Source organism: Poecilia reticulata, chromosome 14 (genome assembly GCF_904066995.2).
Source record: "Poecilia reticulata chromosome 14, P_reticulata-male-v2, whole genome shotgun sequence".
NCBI lineage: Eukaryota > Metazoa > Chordata > Actinopteri > Cyprinodontiformes > Poeciliidae > Poecilia > Poecilia reticulata.
The window spans coordinates 13,108,766-13,125,838 of record NC_088843.1 but is presented as its reverse complement, the minus strand read 5'-3'; the positions used below and the strand labels follow the sequence as shown (position 1 = coordinate 13,125,838).

Below are 17,073 nucleotides of genomic sequence, written 5' to 3'. Positions count from 1 at the left end.
GTTAATAGAACCACAGAAAAGCTATAAATTCTTATAATTAATCAGTCTGATGAGGTGGATTTACCACATTGTTAAAGGTTATTCATGAATACAATTATATGTCTTATTTTCTTCTATAGCTTAAGTAACTTGGAAAGGTGCTCAAAGACACAATTGTTTTAAGAATGATTAGAAATTAAAATGGTATTTTAAAAAAAGAGGTATTTTAGATATTATATAGTTAAAGGCTGCACCAAAACCATTAAAATAGCAAGAATATGTGGCATTTAACGCAAGTAGTTTTCCTGAAGGTAAATGGAAATGAAAGGTGAAGAAGGAATTATTGCATTAAAATGCCATTACCAGTTTAGGAAAGGGGTGGGGGAAGAATGTTACAAACGGTAGTAAACAGTGGCATGAAAACAGTTGGAAATGTCGATGATGCATCTGTGACAGACGCTCATGTACGATTTGAACGCGAGCATGAAACGGGCATTTGAGGGAACACAAAAAGTTCCTCCCAACAGCCTCGGCGCTCCACTGCATTCCAGCGTTGATTACAAAGCATACGACTGTTTTGCGCTTCACGGTTTGACCTGCCCATCATCGTCAACGTTAACGCTCGGTGCCGATTTAAATGAGTTTGACCTAGTTTACGATGACAGGTTCACAGCTCCATATATTCTCGGGTTGTATTGACGGCAAAGCATTACCATGCAATACTTAATTCTGCCCCATTTTCTATTCTTCCAGGCGAATGACGTGGGTGGCAGAACAAGCTAGAAGTCCCCAGATTTTTTATTCACTGCATCCAACACAACGTTGTTTGGGGTTCCTGGTTAACTTCACAATCAGGTCAGCTGAGAAGACTTAAGAGTGCAACGGCTTGAGAAGATTAATATATGTGTAAAGGCATAAAATAAATCTTCAGTATTTTGTCCTTTAATAAATACTTGAAGACGACTGTGGCCAGTTACTATAGTACGGTTCTGCTAGAATGAGCTCAGGGGAGGAGAGAAGAAGAATGGTTCTTTCATCAGGGAGAAACGCCACGGCTGTGCAGCTGGGCGTGCCTCTCATAGGTAGCTGTGAGTGACTTTACTTTGATCTCGGCAGAAGAGGTGAACACCGGCATCACTAATGAGGAGGTCTAACACATGAACTAGTTCGGCTTGTCACAGCTTGTGACAGGTGGGACGGCTAGCGTTTCTGATGTGTGAACACATTCGCTATTGGAGTTGATATATCGGAGAAACAGTGGCAGACAAAAAGGGGAGAGAGAGCAGGGGGGGAAGGCAGGAGAAAGACAAAACAAGGAGACTGGGGATGTATGTATGCACAGCACATTATCTCTCACACATGTCTCTACCTCTTTGTATCTTTCCAGCTCCTGAACAAAGGTGCGCTGGTAGAAGAGGCTCTGCAAGCGTTCCTGAGTGTAGTTGTGGCACAAGTCTTCAAAGGTTGTGCCGCTCTCACGCTTAGCAAGCCTGGGGTTCTGAAAGCCCGGTGTGTCCACAATGAGCAGAGAGCACATGGAGTGCTGGCTGGATTTCAAGGCCCTTAAGTACACAGGGGGTGGGAAGAAAAGAAAAGCCATAAAAAAAAAAACATACACATGTAGCAATAACATATCTTTCACTGATTACATTCACTCTACAAACCTTGAACCATAAAGTTGATCTTTACTTTAGATAATTCACTTCCCTTCCTCTAGCTCCAACTTCTAATTTAAATGGTTTTATAGCATCAGTTATAGTGTTGTGGGTTTTTTTTAGTTCCTTACAGAAGGCTGCCCAATATCAGAAAAATGTTGTGATGTCAGTGGCTATATAAATGCTTATTTACTTCTTTCCTCTCTTTCTCATCAGTGCTACAATCACTCTATGACCTTTAACATTTTGGGCAGTGTAATTTGTATCCATTATGAACATCTGGTGGCATGAAACTCTGCCTGACTTACTAAATATTACATTGGCATGTAAAATTCAAGTTCATACCAGTTGCAATATTGGCCAACAGCTATTGTATTCCAAACAGTCTTTTGCAAAATGAATATTTCACACCGATATCGCCATGACTGTGAGCAACATATTATGAAGTCCAATCCTACAGATTTTTTCTGTATTTTGTCACATTTAAATGATTGACATTAATGAAATCTTCACGTCAGTGTGGAGGAATTTTGGTCCACTCTTCTTTGCAGAATTGACACATTGGACAGCCTCTTAAAGGTTATGACACAGCATCTTAGTCCGATTTCAGAAAAGACTGACTTTGTCTTGGCCACTCCAAAACCATGTATTCATTTGGTAAACAGTAAAAAAAATAAATAAAATAAAATAAAATAAAGTAACAGTTTTTAACAAAATCACCAGTGTTAAGCTTCAAATTATAATTGGAGGAATGAGGTTTGGGAACTGGTAATTCCAAGAAATACAGTTGATTTTGTGTCTTGCATGTTTATTTGACCATAAAAGGAGAATCATTATTCTGAAAGACCCAATAATGGCCCATTTTCAATTTAATAGTAAAAACAACTACATTTTTATTAAACTGTTCCAATATTTAGTGATGTTATGCACTTTAGCAAGGTTCCTGTGATGTTTGGAAAGTAAACAGGCCATAACATCACAGGTTCTTCACCTAACTCAAGAGTGTATATAAACGCTTTTCCATATATTCATTCTTTGTTTCACATCAAACGTAAGTGGAACTTTTGTTACTGATTAACTTAATAATGAGCATAACAGAAACCTTGAAATTTGCAGCAAGACTGATTTTTGCACAATTTATTCTTTCCCCCCAAAAAATTCTGACACCGTTTCATATTTGTCATAAGTCGGGTTTGGTCGTAAAAGCACTAAAAGTCTCTGGTTAGAGTATCTGAATGACTACATATCGCCAGTTTAAGATTATGTTCAAATATTTTCTAATAATTTTTCTAACAATTCTCTCACAATGACAAATTTTGTCAGACGCCAAACACAATTCCAGTTGAATTCCAACAGAATTTAGCAAACTCACATTTACAATAGTAATGATAAGGAGGAAAATGCATTTTCTGACATCAATCCCAAAACAACTTGCTGAATCTAATGATTGTTACAGAGACGTGATGCCCATCATACATACACATGACCAACGTGACACTTCTTGTTGAGCTTTGGAGATTTTGTTTTTAACTGTTCTCTGCTCACTGTGCATGCTTTCAAAATAAATATAGTGTCTTGGTTAGCCAGTACTGGAGACTAAAATAAATGGAATCATATTTTCACTCCAGGGGGGAAAAAAGTAAATGATTCCTAATTGGAAGATCTGAACATCTTGAAAAGTATAGTATCAATGTAAAACCTTTTTAGTTTATTTTAAAAGACAATATAGGCTTTTGTTTAGCATGAACATAGTACTTTTCCAACACATAAAATCATGCTTTTGCTATAAATTAGGAATTTATTCCAAGGCTTTTAAAACTTCAGAGGAAAATGTGGCTGGAACTGTTTTTAAAAATGCATGGTAAAACCGTATTAATGCAACCCAAGATATGTCAGTTTGCCCCAATACTAACCGATTTATCAAAGATACGACGACAGCAAAGACTTCAGAGTAAAGCCCTGATGCCATTGCCTCCAAACACTCCATTGCTGTGGATTTGGATCCTGATATGGAAGAAGTCAGACAGAACATATCTGTTATTTACAATTTTTAATATCTTAACAATGAGGCAACACAAAGATCTAACTGAAGAATAGAGGAAATAAATTACAGTCGGACATTTGCTCCGATGAGGAAGGGTCAATGGTGCCACGTTTGAGCATTTTATACCCAGAGGCTTAAGTATCCAAGCTGGGTTTAAAATTGTCTTTGTGAAGCATTGACATTTTGGACTCAGGTGCTTTGGAACCGGTCACATCTAACAGCGCTAACTCATGTTTGTGCCTAGCGGCAGTGGCCACCTGTTAGGCTCACTTAATTCATTCCATTATCAAACAGAATAGTGACTTTATGTTTAGTAGGGGGACGTTTTCATGTGTGCACGCACACACAAACTGGACACTAGGTCTATGTGCGACTTGGGGGGGAGAGTGAAGGTGAGACTGAGGTCATTTCTGTCAATCCCTGCTGTGATGGACTTTTAACTGTATCCCAGTGCCCTTCAAAGTCTGTTGATGGAAAGTCAGGGCACCTGCACGTGACAAAAATCAATGCAACGCAATTATAATTTCAAGGACGAAGAATGAAAAGGGGATCCAAAATTGCTTGTCCCAACATAGTGTGTGCACTCATCTGTCAATAGCCAATGTGGACGTGTAGTATTCATTACTAAGATAAGCTTTACTTTTTTCTCCCATGCATGCAATTTCCCTTAGGTGATGAGCAGGCACATATGCGTGGGAGCGTGCGCGCGTGTGAAGGAGTAGACAGAGAGTGACAAAGAGAAGCAGGGGAATGAAAAGAGTATACAGGAAAATATATTCTGCTGAGTACCTGCATCTGCTGTGCCATTTTCCTCGGAAGCCTGGCGGATGGCGCCGGTTCTGGGCAGGGTGCCCTTGGTCTGATGCTTGAAGATGGAGGAGGAAAGCTCCTCCAGGGTGCAGCCCAGCAGGTAGGCTGCCTTCTGGGCCCACTCGTGACGTGCAAATTGTTTCCTGCCAGCTGAGACATGTGTATAAAAACCTCCATTAGACCTTCTGCCAGCAAGTTCCAGGCAACATCTGTGACAATCACATCTTTTAGAGGGCCAGGGTTATGCTTCTGCCCACCAATACTTTGCGAAAGTATCCATGCCCCTTTAAACTTTAACATTTTGTCATCTTACAGCTACAAACTTCAACCTCTTTTATTGAGATTTTATGTGATAGAGCAACACAATGTTGCAAGTAACTACGCAAAATTTTATCAACTGAAAATCCATCATCTGAAAGTTAAAAGAGAACGACAAAACTGTGAGCCTACCAATAACCATCAAAAACCTAAACTGACAAGCCTGGCAAGGAGAGTGCTAATCAGAGAAGCAGCCAATAACACTCTGGAGGAGCTGCAGAGATTCAAACCTCAGGTGAGATATGACTAACATGGAGGAGTGGTGATAAAATAGCCACTGTTGATAGAAAGTCCATTTTCAGTTTGTCACTAGCTAGAGGCACTCTGGTGGGACGGGAGTGGGACAATGCATGACACATTTTTCAGATTTTTACTTGTAAAGAAAATTGAAAGCTACGCGTAGCTGTTCAGGATGAAATCAGAAAAAGTTCAAGGTGAGTTAATACTTTTGCAAGGCACTGCAGGCAGAGCTGATGACAAACTGTTAAAAAAAACAAAAGAAAAAACATGTCTGAACCATTACTGAAAAGAAAATATAACCTTGCTCATCTACAAGTTTACAAAAAAAAAAGAGAGAGAGAGAGAACTCCACCATGGGAATAAACGCAATTAGTGAAGAACAATTTATTTACTTGACTGGGAACTTCATTTGGGAGACACAGGCGTCTCTTTAATCTATTAAAAATAATGATGACATCCAAACACAGCAGTAAAAAACTGCAGTTATAATCCACCATGAACTGGTATCTTCTAAGTCTTTTGACAGAGAATAACTTTGGGGATTACACACAGAAAAAAAAACAGTGGGCTCTATCGGTTTCATCACTGCGACAGAACACTTGCGTGTGTCTCCTAATGTGTAGCAGAACGTTTGTTGAGTCAAGCAAAGACTTTTAAATATTTGCTTTGAATGATAGGCGGCTCAATCGGGAATTATTTAAGACATCAAGAAAAGAAGAAGAAGCTGGTTTTGTCATTGTAGCCTTATTTTACAGGGTCAAAACAGGTATGGAGGGGAAAGGTTTTTAAAGATGAAATAAATCCATCTGTACATATCTGCTTCAACAACAGCAATTATGGAGTAAACCTTTTCCAATTAACACTTGTCAGATAAATGGATTGACAGTACAGTAAACACAAAAGCAAGCTCCTTTTACATGGCTCCTTGACGTAGCTATGGGTAAACAGAGATCATTGCTGCCCTCTTGTGTTACAAAATGAGATTACACTGCTGAAAAACTGATTTTAGAAGTACTCTGGAGCAGTCAGCCGAGGCAACAAACATGTTTTCAGAAGTGCAGAATATTCTAATGAATAAACATAACTTTTGAATGTATACAAGTCAAACTGTTATCGCTGTGTTGCATCTATGGTTCGAGAACTTTATCACCATACAGCACACCTTATTAAGAAGAATAGCTCTGACGAAAACCTTCCCAAATTGAAATGTCATGCCGATCATAAGAACATTAGTTTGATTCTGCATTCACAGACAATATCCAGTGCTGGGAAGGTTTTAAAATTAGTTCCTAATGATGTTATAGCGCCATCAGAAAGATTGGTAGCCAGCTGGAGGGGATCACTGACACTAATTGGGCGAGTTAGTCTGCATAAGCAACTGTGCAGACGTAATGAAGGGTGAAGAAATGTTTCAAAAAACACAAGATGCTTCACCCCATGCATCCTGCTACAGTGCAGTCTTTGTGACTTGTGTTATGTTCAGTGCATTTTAGTGACACTCATAAAAAAACATATTTTGTAAGATCAAATCTTGAAGACTTAGTTTGGATATGGTAATTGTATTCCTTTTCTAAGACCCTATGAGGATGTGATGCAGAGGACAAAAATGTAAAAAATATCAAAATTGGATTTCTTTTTGTCATGCTACAACCATGTATTTTACTAAGATTGTGTGACAGACAAATACAAAATAGTTCATAATTGTGCATTCCAAGTAAAAAACCTGAAAAGGGTTAGTCAGGAAGAAGAAAACCATTATTGAAGTATTTTTTAACGCTTACCAAAAGCCACGTAGGCAATACAGGACAAGGTGTTCAGAATAGATTAGGCTGAAGATATTTTGTACTTTTCTCTTTCAACAAAGAAAAAGAACTAGGAATTTGGAGAAGCAGATTATTAGTGCATTTTCTTATATTCTCTTAAACTTTCTCCCTCTCCTCTATCTTTACCTCTCCATCTCCCCGTTCACATTTTCTTCCTTTCTTTTTTCCTCCCTTTTCCATCTCGATGAGATTGAAGTCAACCCAAAACAAAGTCTAACAGTTTTTCTGTAATCAAGATCAAGTAGAGCATTACAGTGAATGCTGTAATATCCATTCTAATGTTTATGTTAACATCTGCTTCCACTATTTCTGAAAGATATAACCTAATCAGTTGCAACATGAATTGCTAATGTTTTGAACAGTTTCTCTGCCATTCCATTTATTGTTGCAAACTGTATAAGCACTGAACACCAGGGGGAAAACACTTGAAACAGTCAAAAACAACAACAACAAAAAACCAGCATAACATTCACACAGCAGCCATAACCCTAACTAGTGTAGATATTCAATTATTTCTTCACCTTTTCATATGCAAGTAGTATTAGTTGTAAGGCATGCATTTCCCCAACAATGTGATATTTCATTTAGGGCTGCAGATTGGTGAAGCACAGTGTAATGATCTGTGCACTGTGCAACATCTCTTTCTAAGTGTAAATGCATCATTCAGCTGCCTCGGTTACATCTTTCTTGCATCACACAAGTGATGGTTTCAAAATGCAGCCTCAACATTGACACATCAAGTAAAAAGCTGCTGAAAAAATAGCAAATGGTGGAAGGGATTTGGAGGGGGGGGGGGGTGTTTTACAAACTCACAAAGATTTTTAATTGTTCACACACTGCTATGATTATCATTATTACCACTAGTATTGATGCCACTATGAAGGGGAGAAATGTTTTTCCTTTTTTTTTTTTTCTTGTTTGATGTAAATAAATCTTACTCTTGGTAGCTCCAGCTGCTCCGAGATGATAGATGGCCCCAAGAACCAGCCAGAGGGCCCGCTGCTCATCCGCGCTGATCCCAAGGACCTTCAGGGCTACTTGCAGTTTGGAAAACTGCTGAGAGGCCCGCTGCTTATCCTCTGCCTAACAGATTTTTATAAAGATTACTTCGGCTTTATAAGAGGTCAAAGTAATATCTTCAAAGGCCAATCTCCGCTCGCGGGGCAGCATTTACCTTATTCTGCGACGTGATTCCGAATGCATTGTTGTCAGCAAAGTGGTTGAGGTGCAGCTCCGTTCTGATGGGGAAAAAAGATAAGGAAATGACAGCTGACAGAATATTATTGAAACACACCATGCAGAGCCCTGCAAAAGTATTCAAACCCTCCCACTTTTTCACATTTTGTCCCATTCTAAACAAAACCTTGGATACGTTATTTGGGGGATTAGATGGACAAACACAAACCAGTGCATAATTTTTTAAAATGGAAGGTAAATGATACTTAGCTTTCATACAGACATTTATATTTACAAAGTAGTGGTCAATATTTTTTAAAAGGACATTTGGCTATGTCCCCTCCAAAAGCTTCCCCACTGAATGACAATGGTTCTGCCACATTCAGTGTTATATCCCTTTTTTGTTTTCCACTTCAAATAGGGTTTTGCATGTAAGGTGGAATATCTTGGTATGTTTGTCAGTTCCATGCTATTTCCATTTTTAGATTATTATTGGAATATTCCTCTGTGAGATGTTCAAAGCATGCAGAAATTGTTTTATAACCTAATCATGTATTAAAGCCGGCAACTTTCCTTTTATTATTATTTTTTAAAAACCATGTTATCTTTTGTTTACAGCTAAATACTCCTTTGTGTTGGTCTGTAACAAAAAAAAAAATCAGCAAAGCAACGTGGCAGTTTGTGGTTCAAATTTATAAAAATGTGGAAAAAGCTCAAAAGGTATAAATAGTTCTGCAAGGCACTATTTGTGTGTCACTAATTCAATACAGAACAGAGCTGTCTTGTTATTTTAATTGGCTAAATAGCATCAATACTGACCTAAGAGCGCTATCTACTCCAGCCATCAAGTAGTAAAACACGTTGAAAGTGGACTCCCCTTCTGGTCTCCTCGTCACCCTCATTTTCTCTAAAAGCATCGTCTGTGAAGTCACAATAAAACCAAGTTGACAAAATTATCTAAAAATCAATTCTTTGTACACATATAGCACCTAATTATAGATCTGAATGGAGTTTGGTTGCAGTGAAGTATCAGGAAAGTTTTTGATTAATGCATCTATTTTGCAATTAGTGCAAAAACCAAAGAGACATCTACAACCACAATGAATTAAGCAAGGAGAATACAAAAAGGAAAAAAAAACACAAAAATTGGTCTGTTTTTTCTTCTAGTGTGTTTGTGTGTACCTGGACAGAGGCTGATGTCACCAGGCCTGCCTGGTCGAAATCCAGGGAAACGATGTGGGAGAAGCGACTTGCATTCCCATTAAGGGAAGTTGAAGCGTTCCCAAAAGCCTCCAAAACTGAATAGACTGCCTGCCATTTTTCTGCTACAATGAACCAAATTGAAGTGCTGTTAACTGGAAGAGCTTAAAAACAAATAGCTGACAAATAAAGCATAATTTAAATGCATCCCTTCCAGCTTACTGGAGAATGATTTGTTGGTGCTTCCAGCGATGGTAACCAGGTACTGGATGATGTGCTGACAGTTGGTGGTCTTGCCACTTCCACTCTTGCCAAGCAAGACAATGGATTGATCCTGACGAGTTGTAAGGAGGCTCCTATAGGCAGCCTGTGCCATACTGTAAATGTGGGGGGCCGTGTCTTCTTTTCTGCAGCCTTTGAACATCTGCATGACCTGGACAGGAAGGAAGATGAGAACAGAAATAGGACTTATCTACACATTAGCTCACATCATTGGGCATGTTTCACTCTCAGCGCATCCATTTCAACCCAATTCAGAATACATGCATGCATTTAAAAAAATAAATAAAAAAATAAAAAACACTGCTGCCTACCTTCTCAGAATACATAGAGGGGGCACTAATTGGGTTAATGACCACCATGTTGGGCCCAGCGTGGGAGTGCAGGAGGTTGCTGCCGTAACGCTGCCGCAGTGAGTGCATCACGCTCGACTCGTTCAAATATTGCAGAGAGGCCAAGTCCTCCACTCGGTCAAACAGCGGCGGGTTTGCCTAGAGTTCAAAGGCAGAGGCGGTCACACACACACTCACCGAGAGCGTTCGATTATGGATGAGGTTAAGAGTTGATGTGATGATTAAGTACCTTCTCTACATCATCTTCATCCACCTCCAATAAAGATCCATCACTCTCCAGGCGGATTTTTACCTTCCCCTCTGGCAGGCTGCCTGCCTCCGTCTTCAAGAGAGTGGCTGCATTACCACAAATTAGGAAATTCATTGAATGTGACATCTGATCTGGACCTTCTCTTTCATGCCACATGGCTTAGGGCAGTTGCATATATTTTAATAATGCATGAGATTCAATAAAGCATAACACGCATGTCATTTTGAGAACACTACAAATGGGAAATACATTCGGTCTGAGGTAAACAAGAGCCGTCAAATTAACAGCAACGTTTCTAAAAGCATTTTATGTGCTTCAAAACGCCCACATCTGTACTTTTTGCAATCAAATGTCACCACATGCCGACACTGGCAGGAGAGGGAGTTTAACATGTCTATTCATCATAACAAATGCAGATTTAAAAAAAAAAAAATATAATAATACAAACCCAGAGAAAATCCATCCTTGTGAACAAGCCATACTTTTTCCGTGTCGTACCAGGCCTTTTCTGCCTTCAACTGTTCCTCTGTCTTCACCTGCCAAAGCAAAACAATCAGAAGGAGATGTCTGTTTACAGACAATGTTCAGACATTACAAATGTCAAAATACATATTTTTTAAAATTAATTAATGAATTGAACTTTTTTTATATTTTGGAACACACTTTGGTGCGGACGTTATTTACTGAGTGAAGAAGACTAAAATGTAGGCACTTTTATCAACAGTATGCTACTTTCACATACATTCAGAGTCAGGACAGAGATGTTAGAATCTATTTAAAAGGTTGCTGTAATTTCTGTGATATACTAGAGCATGTCTGTGGGTTTTTAATGTTGACCTTCAGAACCAGCAAGAAGGCACAGTGTTGTTTTACAGCACAAGGTGCGTCTTTAAGAACCATTGTCCTGCACATTTTAGATGCTGCCCTGGTTCAACCACACCTCTATCAAATATATTCTTCATTGAAAGCCTCTGTAGAACTTGAAGATAAAACTGAGGAGGTAATACTGACATTAACTCTGCTGCCGTAATCTTGTGATGATTTCACACCATTTTCACACTGTATTAGAGTCTCATGCGAGCATTAAACACACCGTAAAGCAGAAGCTCCTTCATAAAAATCTATTAATGATCCACAGGGGTTGTGTTTGTTTTTATTTTTGCACTGGAACATAAATGGCTTAAAAACCATGAAATATTACTTTGGGTGTAGTAGTTACTCCCTCTTGTGTCAAATTTCTACCCTGGTAATTTGTTTTTACCCCTATAAAGAAAAACTATTTTCAAGATTTTGATAGTGGAAGCATCTATTGTTGCTCTGCTTTATCCCCGTAAGCGTCAAACAACTGTCTTTTATGCTTTTTGAATATCTCAAGGAAAGGTCTTCATTCTTATGCAAAGACATAGAGAAGTAGTTAAAAAAAATACAGCTACTTTAAAAGTTCCAATAGTGATTAGAAGACGCTAAAAAAGCTTGAAATGTCAACTCTATGAAGATTTGCTTTTTTTTTAAATAATCAAATCTCATTACACAGCGACTGTTCTCTCACACAGTGTGACATCACCTCTTCTTGCCCAATGTACGCCAATGATAGGAAGACAATTTGAATGTTCTTCATTTTTATGTTATAGCTGTTAAAGACAAACTGCTGTTGCGCAAAACACAAACCCTGGAAACTGACCACAAAATTCCTAATGATGCATCTGTAATTAATATGCTCTACAGCCGTATATCTCCACTACTATTGAAGTACATGTATGATTGGAGAGCACTGGTGTGTTTTTTTGTTTCACAACCTGAATCCATTATTCAGTAGCCTTCTACAAAATCATTTCTGTTTTCATAGCTTACCTTCCAATACAAATCTAAAGCACTCAGTGTTTACTAAGTGTTCACTCAACTCAGTCAGGATTAATATTACATCTTCCCTCTGAAGACATCACAGGCAGAAGCCAAGACAAGTTTTTGTTTTCATTCACACCATGAACATCACACACAGTAAAACACCCTGCTTTGATTGACTAAAAGAAAGAGAACAGAGTACAAGCAGGTCAAAATGTCAAGAGAAAAGTCATGCACAGAAAGCTACAACATCTATGGGAGATCAAATAAAAATAAACGCAGTGAAAACAAAACACTTTGGTTTTTCTCTCTCCTAGAGTTTGATATAGCACACAGTTGAAATCCACATGAAATAAAACATGTTTAAATATTTTTATTGCTTCTTTCTTCAGATATAAAGATCATGTTTGTCAGAATCTGGTCCAACAAGGACAAAAAAACCCGTTATTTTTCACAGGGTTCTTGCAATAAAAGTCATTATTGCATTATTCTGCCATTAAAGCTGTGTACTTATTTTGCATTTAATTATACACTCTTACATTTGAATAGTGCTCATGTTGTAAAGTGCAGAGTGCCTCATGCCATGCTTTTATTTTTTACCAAAGTGCTTTAGGGAAGTCCCGGGCTTCTAGGTGGTAAAACTGCTTTACAAAACACTGCAACAGTTTCTGCTTAATATGTCAAGAACCAAACAATATAAGAAATCATGCAATCAGCACTGCAACCAGCCGTAGTTATGGTCAGACCTTGGTTGCAGCCAAGTGTGCTGCCTGAAGGATGGCCACTGGATCCTCAACAATCTTGGACTGGAAAAGGGAAGGATCATAATCGACAGGTAAATGTCACTTTCATTTGGAATCACCAAAATAGGCCCAAATGCACAAATAATAGTGGATTATTGTAAGTAATTAAAGAATAAAAAAATGCAGGGAAATGCAAACAACTCTGCTAGGATTAGAGCAACTCCTGTGGCTGGTGTTCAAGTACAAACTCATGTTTTATTCTGCCAAGCAAATATTATCTGCAACAGAGGCATTAATTTGAGATGCCACTCCGGGTGTAAAACAGAACTCTCAATGTTAATATCTGCTGGTGGAAATTTTCAGTTTAAAACAGTCCAAATCAAATATCAGCTGGTCAGAATAAACCCACCCTGATTTTTCTCACCAAACAAAAGTATTAAAAATACGATGAAGACATTAAAAAGAAGAATGTCACTTTGTTTTTGTTTGTTCTTTTTGGGTTATGCTAGATTTGGAAATATCGACAGCCTTTGGCAAGTCTTCAAGCCAGTTGTGCTAACTTCTAACAAAAGATGCTGAAATATCTACTCTGAATTATTTGTCTTGTTTTAAATAAGTAAAACCCATTTTTAGAGCAACTGCTCTACCGCACACAGCGAAATTTTGCTTGTGCTTCCAAAATACATCATTCATAACTCACAGTGGGAGGGATGGAGAGAAATACTTGGAAAGCTTATAATTATAGTTACTAAAGAGAAATATTTTTCAAAAAAGGAGCAATCAGAGAAATCTTTACAAAGCCTTTTATTTGAGTATCTGTCACACTGGTTGTATCATCACTAATGAATCGGTTCCATCATTGGGCTTTCTGCACCAGTACAGTGAAGCACTCACTGTACTGAGAAAGTCAAAAATTTTAAACTTTAAAGACAAAGTTTGCTTGGAAGAGAAAATATATTTTGCCACACACCAAGTGATTACAGAATAAAACCGTGGCAAAATATTTTGTCTAAATCAAGTGGAACTCAGAATGATTTGATGTTCCAACTAAACAATGAGGCTTCAGAACTAACAACTTCAGAAAATATGTATTATTTTATCAAGACTTTTTCCCAGATTATGAGAATTTTTGGTGCAACTTCTGTTGTTTCTTACATTAATTCTATTTTCTTTAGTCTTGCAGTTCCTTCTCTTACAAACAGTCTCATGTTTTGGACAATTTCTTTTTCCAGGTCCCTATTATAGAGGGACCAAAAATGTAGCATCTTGTGGCGTGATTTCCTTTTGAAACATTTCTACTTTGTTTGCAACTGCGTCTGATTTGAAGACAAAGTTTGCTTGGAAGAGAAAATATCTTTTGCCACACACCATGTATAATTCATGTATCGTAGGAGGTCCATAACCTCGTCTATTGTTTTAAGTGACAGCTCTCGTGTCGAAGAAATACTTTCCATAAATCAGCCAGGTGCAGCTGCTCATTAAGGCCTGCAAGCACTTGCTTATTTGCATAACTAGAGTTTTGCGAGTATTTGTTTTAAAAATGCAAATTACACAGTGAATTGATTCTTCAGCCTCTGCTTGATCACAAAAAGTTAAAATAAAGTTAAAATAAAACGGGTTAAAAAAAAACTTACAAAATTCTTTGAGCTCTGTTCTAGAAAGTTTAGCTTTAAACTGAAACGGCCTGTTTAATCTGATATTTTATTGTTTTACAGTGTAAATAAATGAATAAGCATGAATATTGAGTGTGTTTATGTTTTACTTTTTGCTTGTAAGATTTATTACTACATTAATTCTGAAAATAACCTTTATCTCACACACTACTCTGATTAAATAAGACTGTGCCATTTCCAGCTTAATACTGGAAATACTTAATGCACATGTGCATTCAAAGACTGTACACAATGCAATATGAACCGATGTAAATATAACCTTGATGACACTTTCTTAAACTTGGTCAAGAATCCTAGACAGGAGAATTCCAACTGCCCCTCCTCTCTCCCATTGGTTTATGTCATATTAGTACTTTTCAAGCCTCTGCACAAACCAAGAACACAGCAGGAAGTCAAAGATCAGCAGGCAGGCAGGGAAACATAGGCCACAGAGGGGTCAGTGGAGGAAAACATGCTTTGACTCCAGCACTCAATGCCCTAAGGAGTGAACAGAGTCCACAGTAAAACCAGCCATACCTGAGAAACTCTCTGGCCTCTGGGCCTCTAACCATGCAGAGAGCAAACATAAAGGAGCAAGGCAGGATCCACAAAAAAACAAAAGAAAAATCAGACTTTTGGATGTCAAAGAAAGAAGAAATGATGAGCAGAAAGGGCTCTTTGCACTTTAAACACACATATAACTGATCGCAGTTCATGGCCATAACATCCAGAAGTGGCAAAATAGTTAAATCAGCATAGTGTAGCTACTTCACAAAAATACATAATACAATACATTTGATATAAGAGATGTTACAAAAGAATGACCAACAAATAACGATCCAAAGATTATCAGAACCACTCTCATTTCCTCCCATTTTATGTAGTTATTAAACCGTAAATCTAGAAAGCATTTATGTTTAGTAGTCAGAAGATTCATACAATCATCATGGGCATGAATACTAAAAACTTGGGGTGTTTAATAATGCATTTAACAGTTTGTTTTCCATAGCTGGTTGATCACAAGTCACTGATTTTTAAAATCAAGACTTTGGTGAACAAACTTGAATTTATTATTGAGAGAAACCACATACTTTTTTAGGATCATCAATACAAATTTTGGTTTAATTGCAGGTCCGTATTTATTTCTACTCAGAAATGGTAATGTTCATTTAAACTACTTGGTGTTGTGCCACAGACACACCTCTTGAAAGCAATAGCATTCAGGTAATACTGACAAGCCTGTTGTCAGTCTGGTGCAAACTGAATTGATACTGTGACCATCACGTTTGACGGTTGCTACAGTGTTGACCCCAAGGAAAGCTTTGAGGGTCGGGAAAGTGATGTAGGTATGGTGTGTGACCAACAAGAAACAGGATTTCAAACCGTAAACAATAATTAGAAATAATTTCCGAGAAGAAGAGGTGAGGGATATATATTTAAATTTGAGGCACTGGCTCATCGAACAAGCCAATGCTTCAGTGTTAGATGAGCACTGGCTCATCTAACAGGCCAGTAATTCGCCATTACTGTTCCCAAAAGAACGGTACATAGACTTCCAAGCCAAGTTATTTTTGCATAGTGCTGATGTCAATACCACACAACAACTCCTGTGCTCCCCCACTGTCAATTTTATTTTAGAAAACTCACAGCTGTGAAGAATTGTGCAAATCACCATTATATTGCTTTCCACAAAAAAAAAGAGACAAAATCTATACAAAGTTTGACAAGTACATTGTATTGATGTGCTTAACTGCAAGAAGAAAACCAAAGAAATGACAAGACCAAAACTAATAGCCACCCCAAACATCTTATATGGCAATAATTTGGCCTCTGTGTTACAACTTACAACAGCCCCTCTCTGCAGCATGAATATTGTACCAAATATTTGAAATGTCCAAATTTATCTGATATCGATGCCTGTGACATGCGCATGTAAACTTCTAACTGTAACTGTGTGATCCAAAATTGGCAAAAATTATAGATTCATATTTTTGGTGTCAGGATTCAGTAATAGGAACCTTATATGACTTGTGTCCTTTGACAGAGTAACTCCAGAATCTGAAAGCTTGTCAGAAAAATTGCCTTCCATCTGGATAAGCAAGCAGCGGAGTCAAGCTAGTAGTCAGAAAAGCCCCGACCAAGCATGCCGAATAAAGACCAGCAACAGGGCAGAGATAAGTTACATTATTGCCGTCTAGCGTGAAGATCTTCCTGACACGCTTGTGGTCTTCCTCAGACGGAATCAGCTCAGGAGCCTAAAATCGAGCAGCAACAATTGCAAATCCATAGCCAGAAGGTAAGGTTAATGGACCAAAAGAAACCTGTGTAACTGTCTGCTGGAAGAAAAACTGATAACTGATAGTAAATAGAAGAATATGGTGAAAAAGAAAAATATGTAGTACTTTTAAATGTGAAAAGCACACACTGTAATGTGTACCTTTGCAGCAGAATTCTCCTGTGCAGCAGGGGATGGTTTACCGTTGGGCATCGCAGGGGAGCAAGACATCTCCTTTACCTTACATCATTTATGCAAATATTCACAAACACACAGAGAAAAACATGCGCACACAGAGATGACATTAAGATGAGGCAATGGCAGTACAGTTGGCAATTATGTTTTAGGCTGCATTCTATTTTAACCTTAGTCTAAAACAGCTACCATCAACTACTGCTACTCCCATGCAATTTGGTGTTCCAGTTGATTCAATC

General features: G+C 38.1%; 1 protein-coding gene across 10 annotated transcripts in view; it reads right to left on the bottom strand.

Annotated features, from left to right (window-relative positions):
* The window catches only part of LOC103475883 (unconventional myosin-XVIIIa-like), a 120,552-nt gene that overhangs the window by 89,987 nt on the left and 13,492 nt on the right, over window positions 1-17,073 (bottom strand). For 5 of the 10 annotated variants that reach the window (XM_081615571.1, XM_081615566.1, XM_081615568.1 and 2 more), the window contains exons 5-19: window positions 16,802-16,879; window positions 16,548-16,619; window positions 14,902-14,928; window positions 12,716-12,775; window positions 10,576-10,663; window positions 10,107-10,213; window positions 9,839-10,015; window positions 9,468-9,678; window positions 9,228-9,370; window positions 8,865-8,965; window positions 8,044-8,107; window positions 7,808-7,952; window positions 4,468-4,638; window positions 3,548-3,638; window positions 1,349-1,541 (exon numbers count right to left, since the gene is read on the bottom strand). In XM_081615571.1, the coding sequence (XP_081471697.1) occupies window positions 1,349-1,541; window positions 3,548-3,638; window positions 4,468-4,638; window positions 7,808-7,952; window positions 8,044-8,107; window positions 8,865-8,965; window positions 9,228-9,370; window positions 9,468-9,678; window positions 9,839-10,015; window positions 10,107-10,213; window positions 10,576-10,663; window positions 12,716-12,775; window positions 14,902-14,928; window positions 16,548-16,619; window positions 16,802-16,879 (1,728 nt within the window). The remainder of the gene's footprint in view (window positions 1-1,348; window positions 1,542-3,547; window positions 3,639-4,467; window positions 4,639-7,807; window positions 7,953-8,043; window positions 8,108-8,864; window positions 8,966-9,227; window positions 9,371-9,467; window positions 9,679-9,838; window positions 10,016-10,106; window positions 10,214-10,575; window positions 10,664-12,715; window positions 12,776-14,901; window positions 14,929-16,547; window positions 16,620-16,801; window positions 16,880-17,073) is intronic. The other 5 variants (XM_081615572.1, XM_008427827.3, XM_081615567.1 and 2 more) reach the window with 4 other exon arrangements.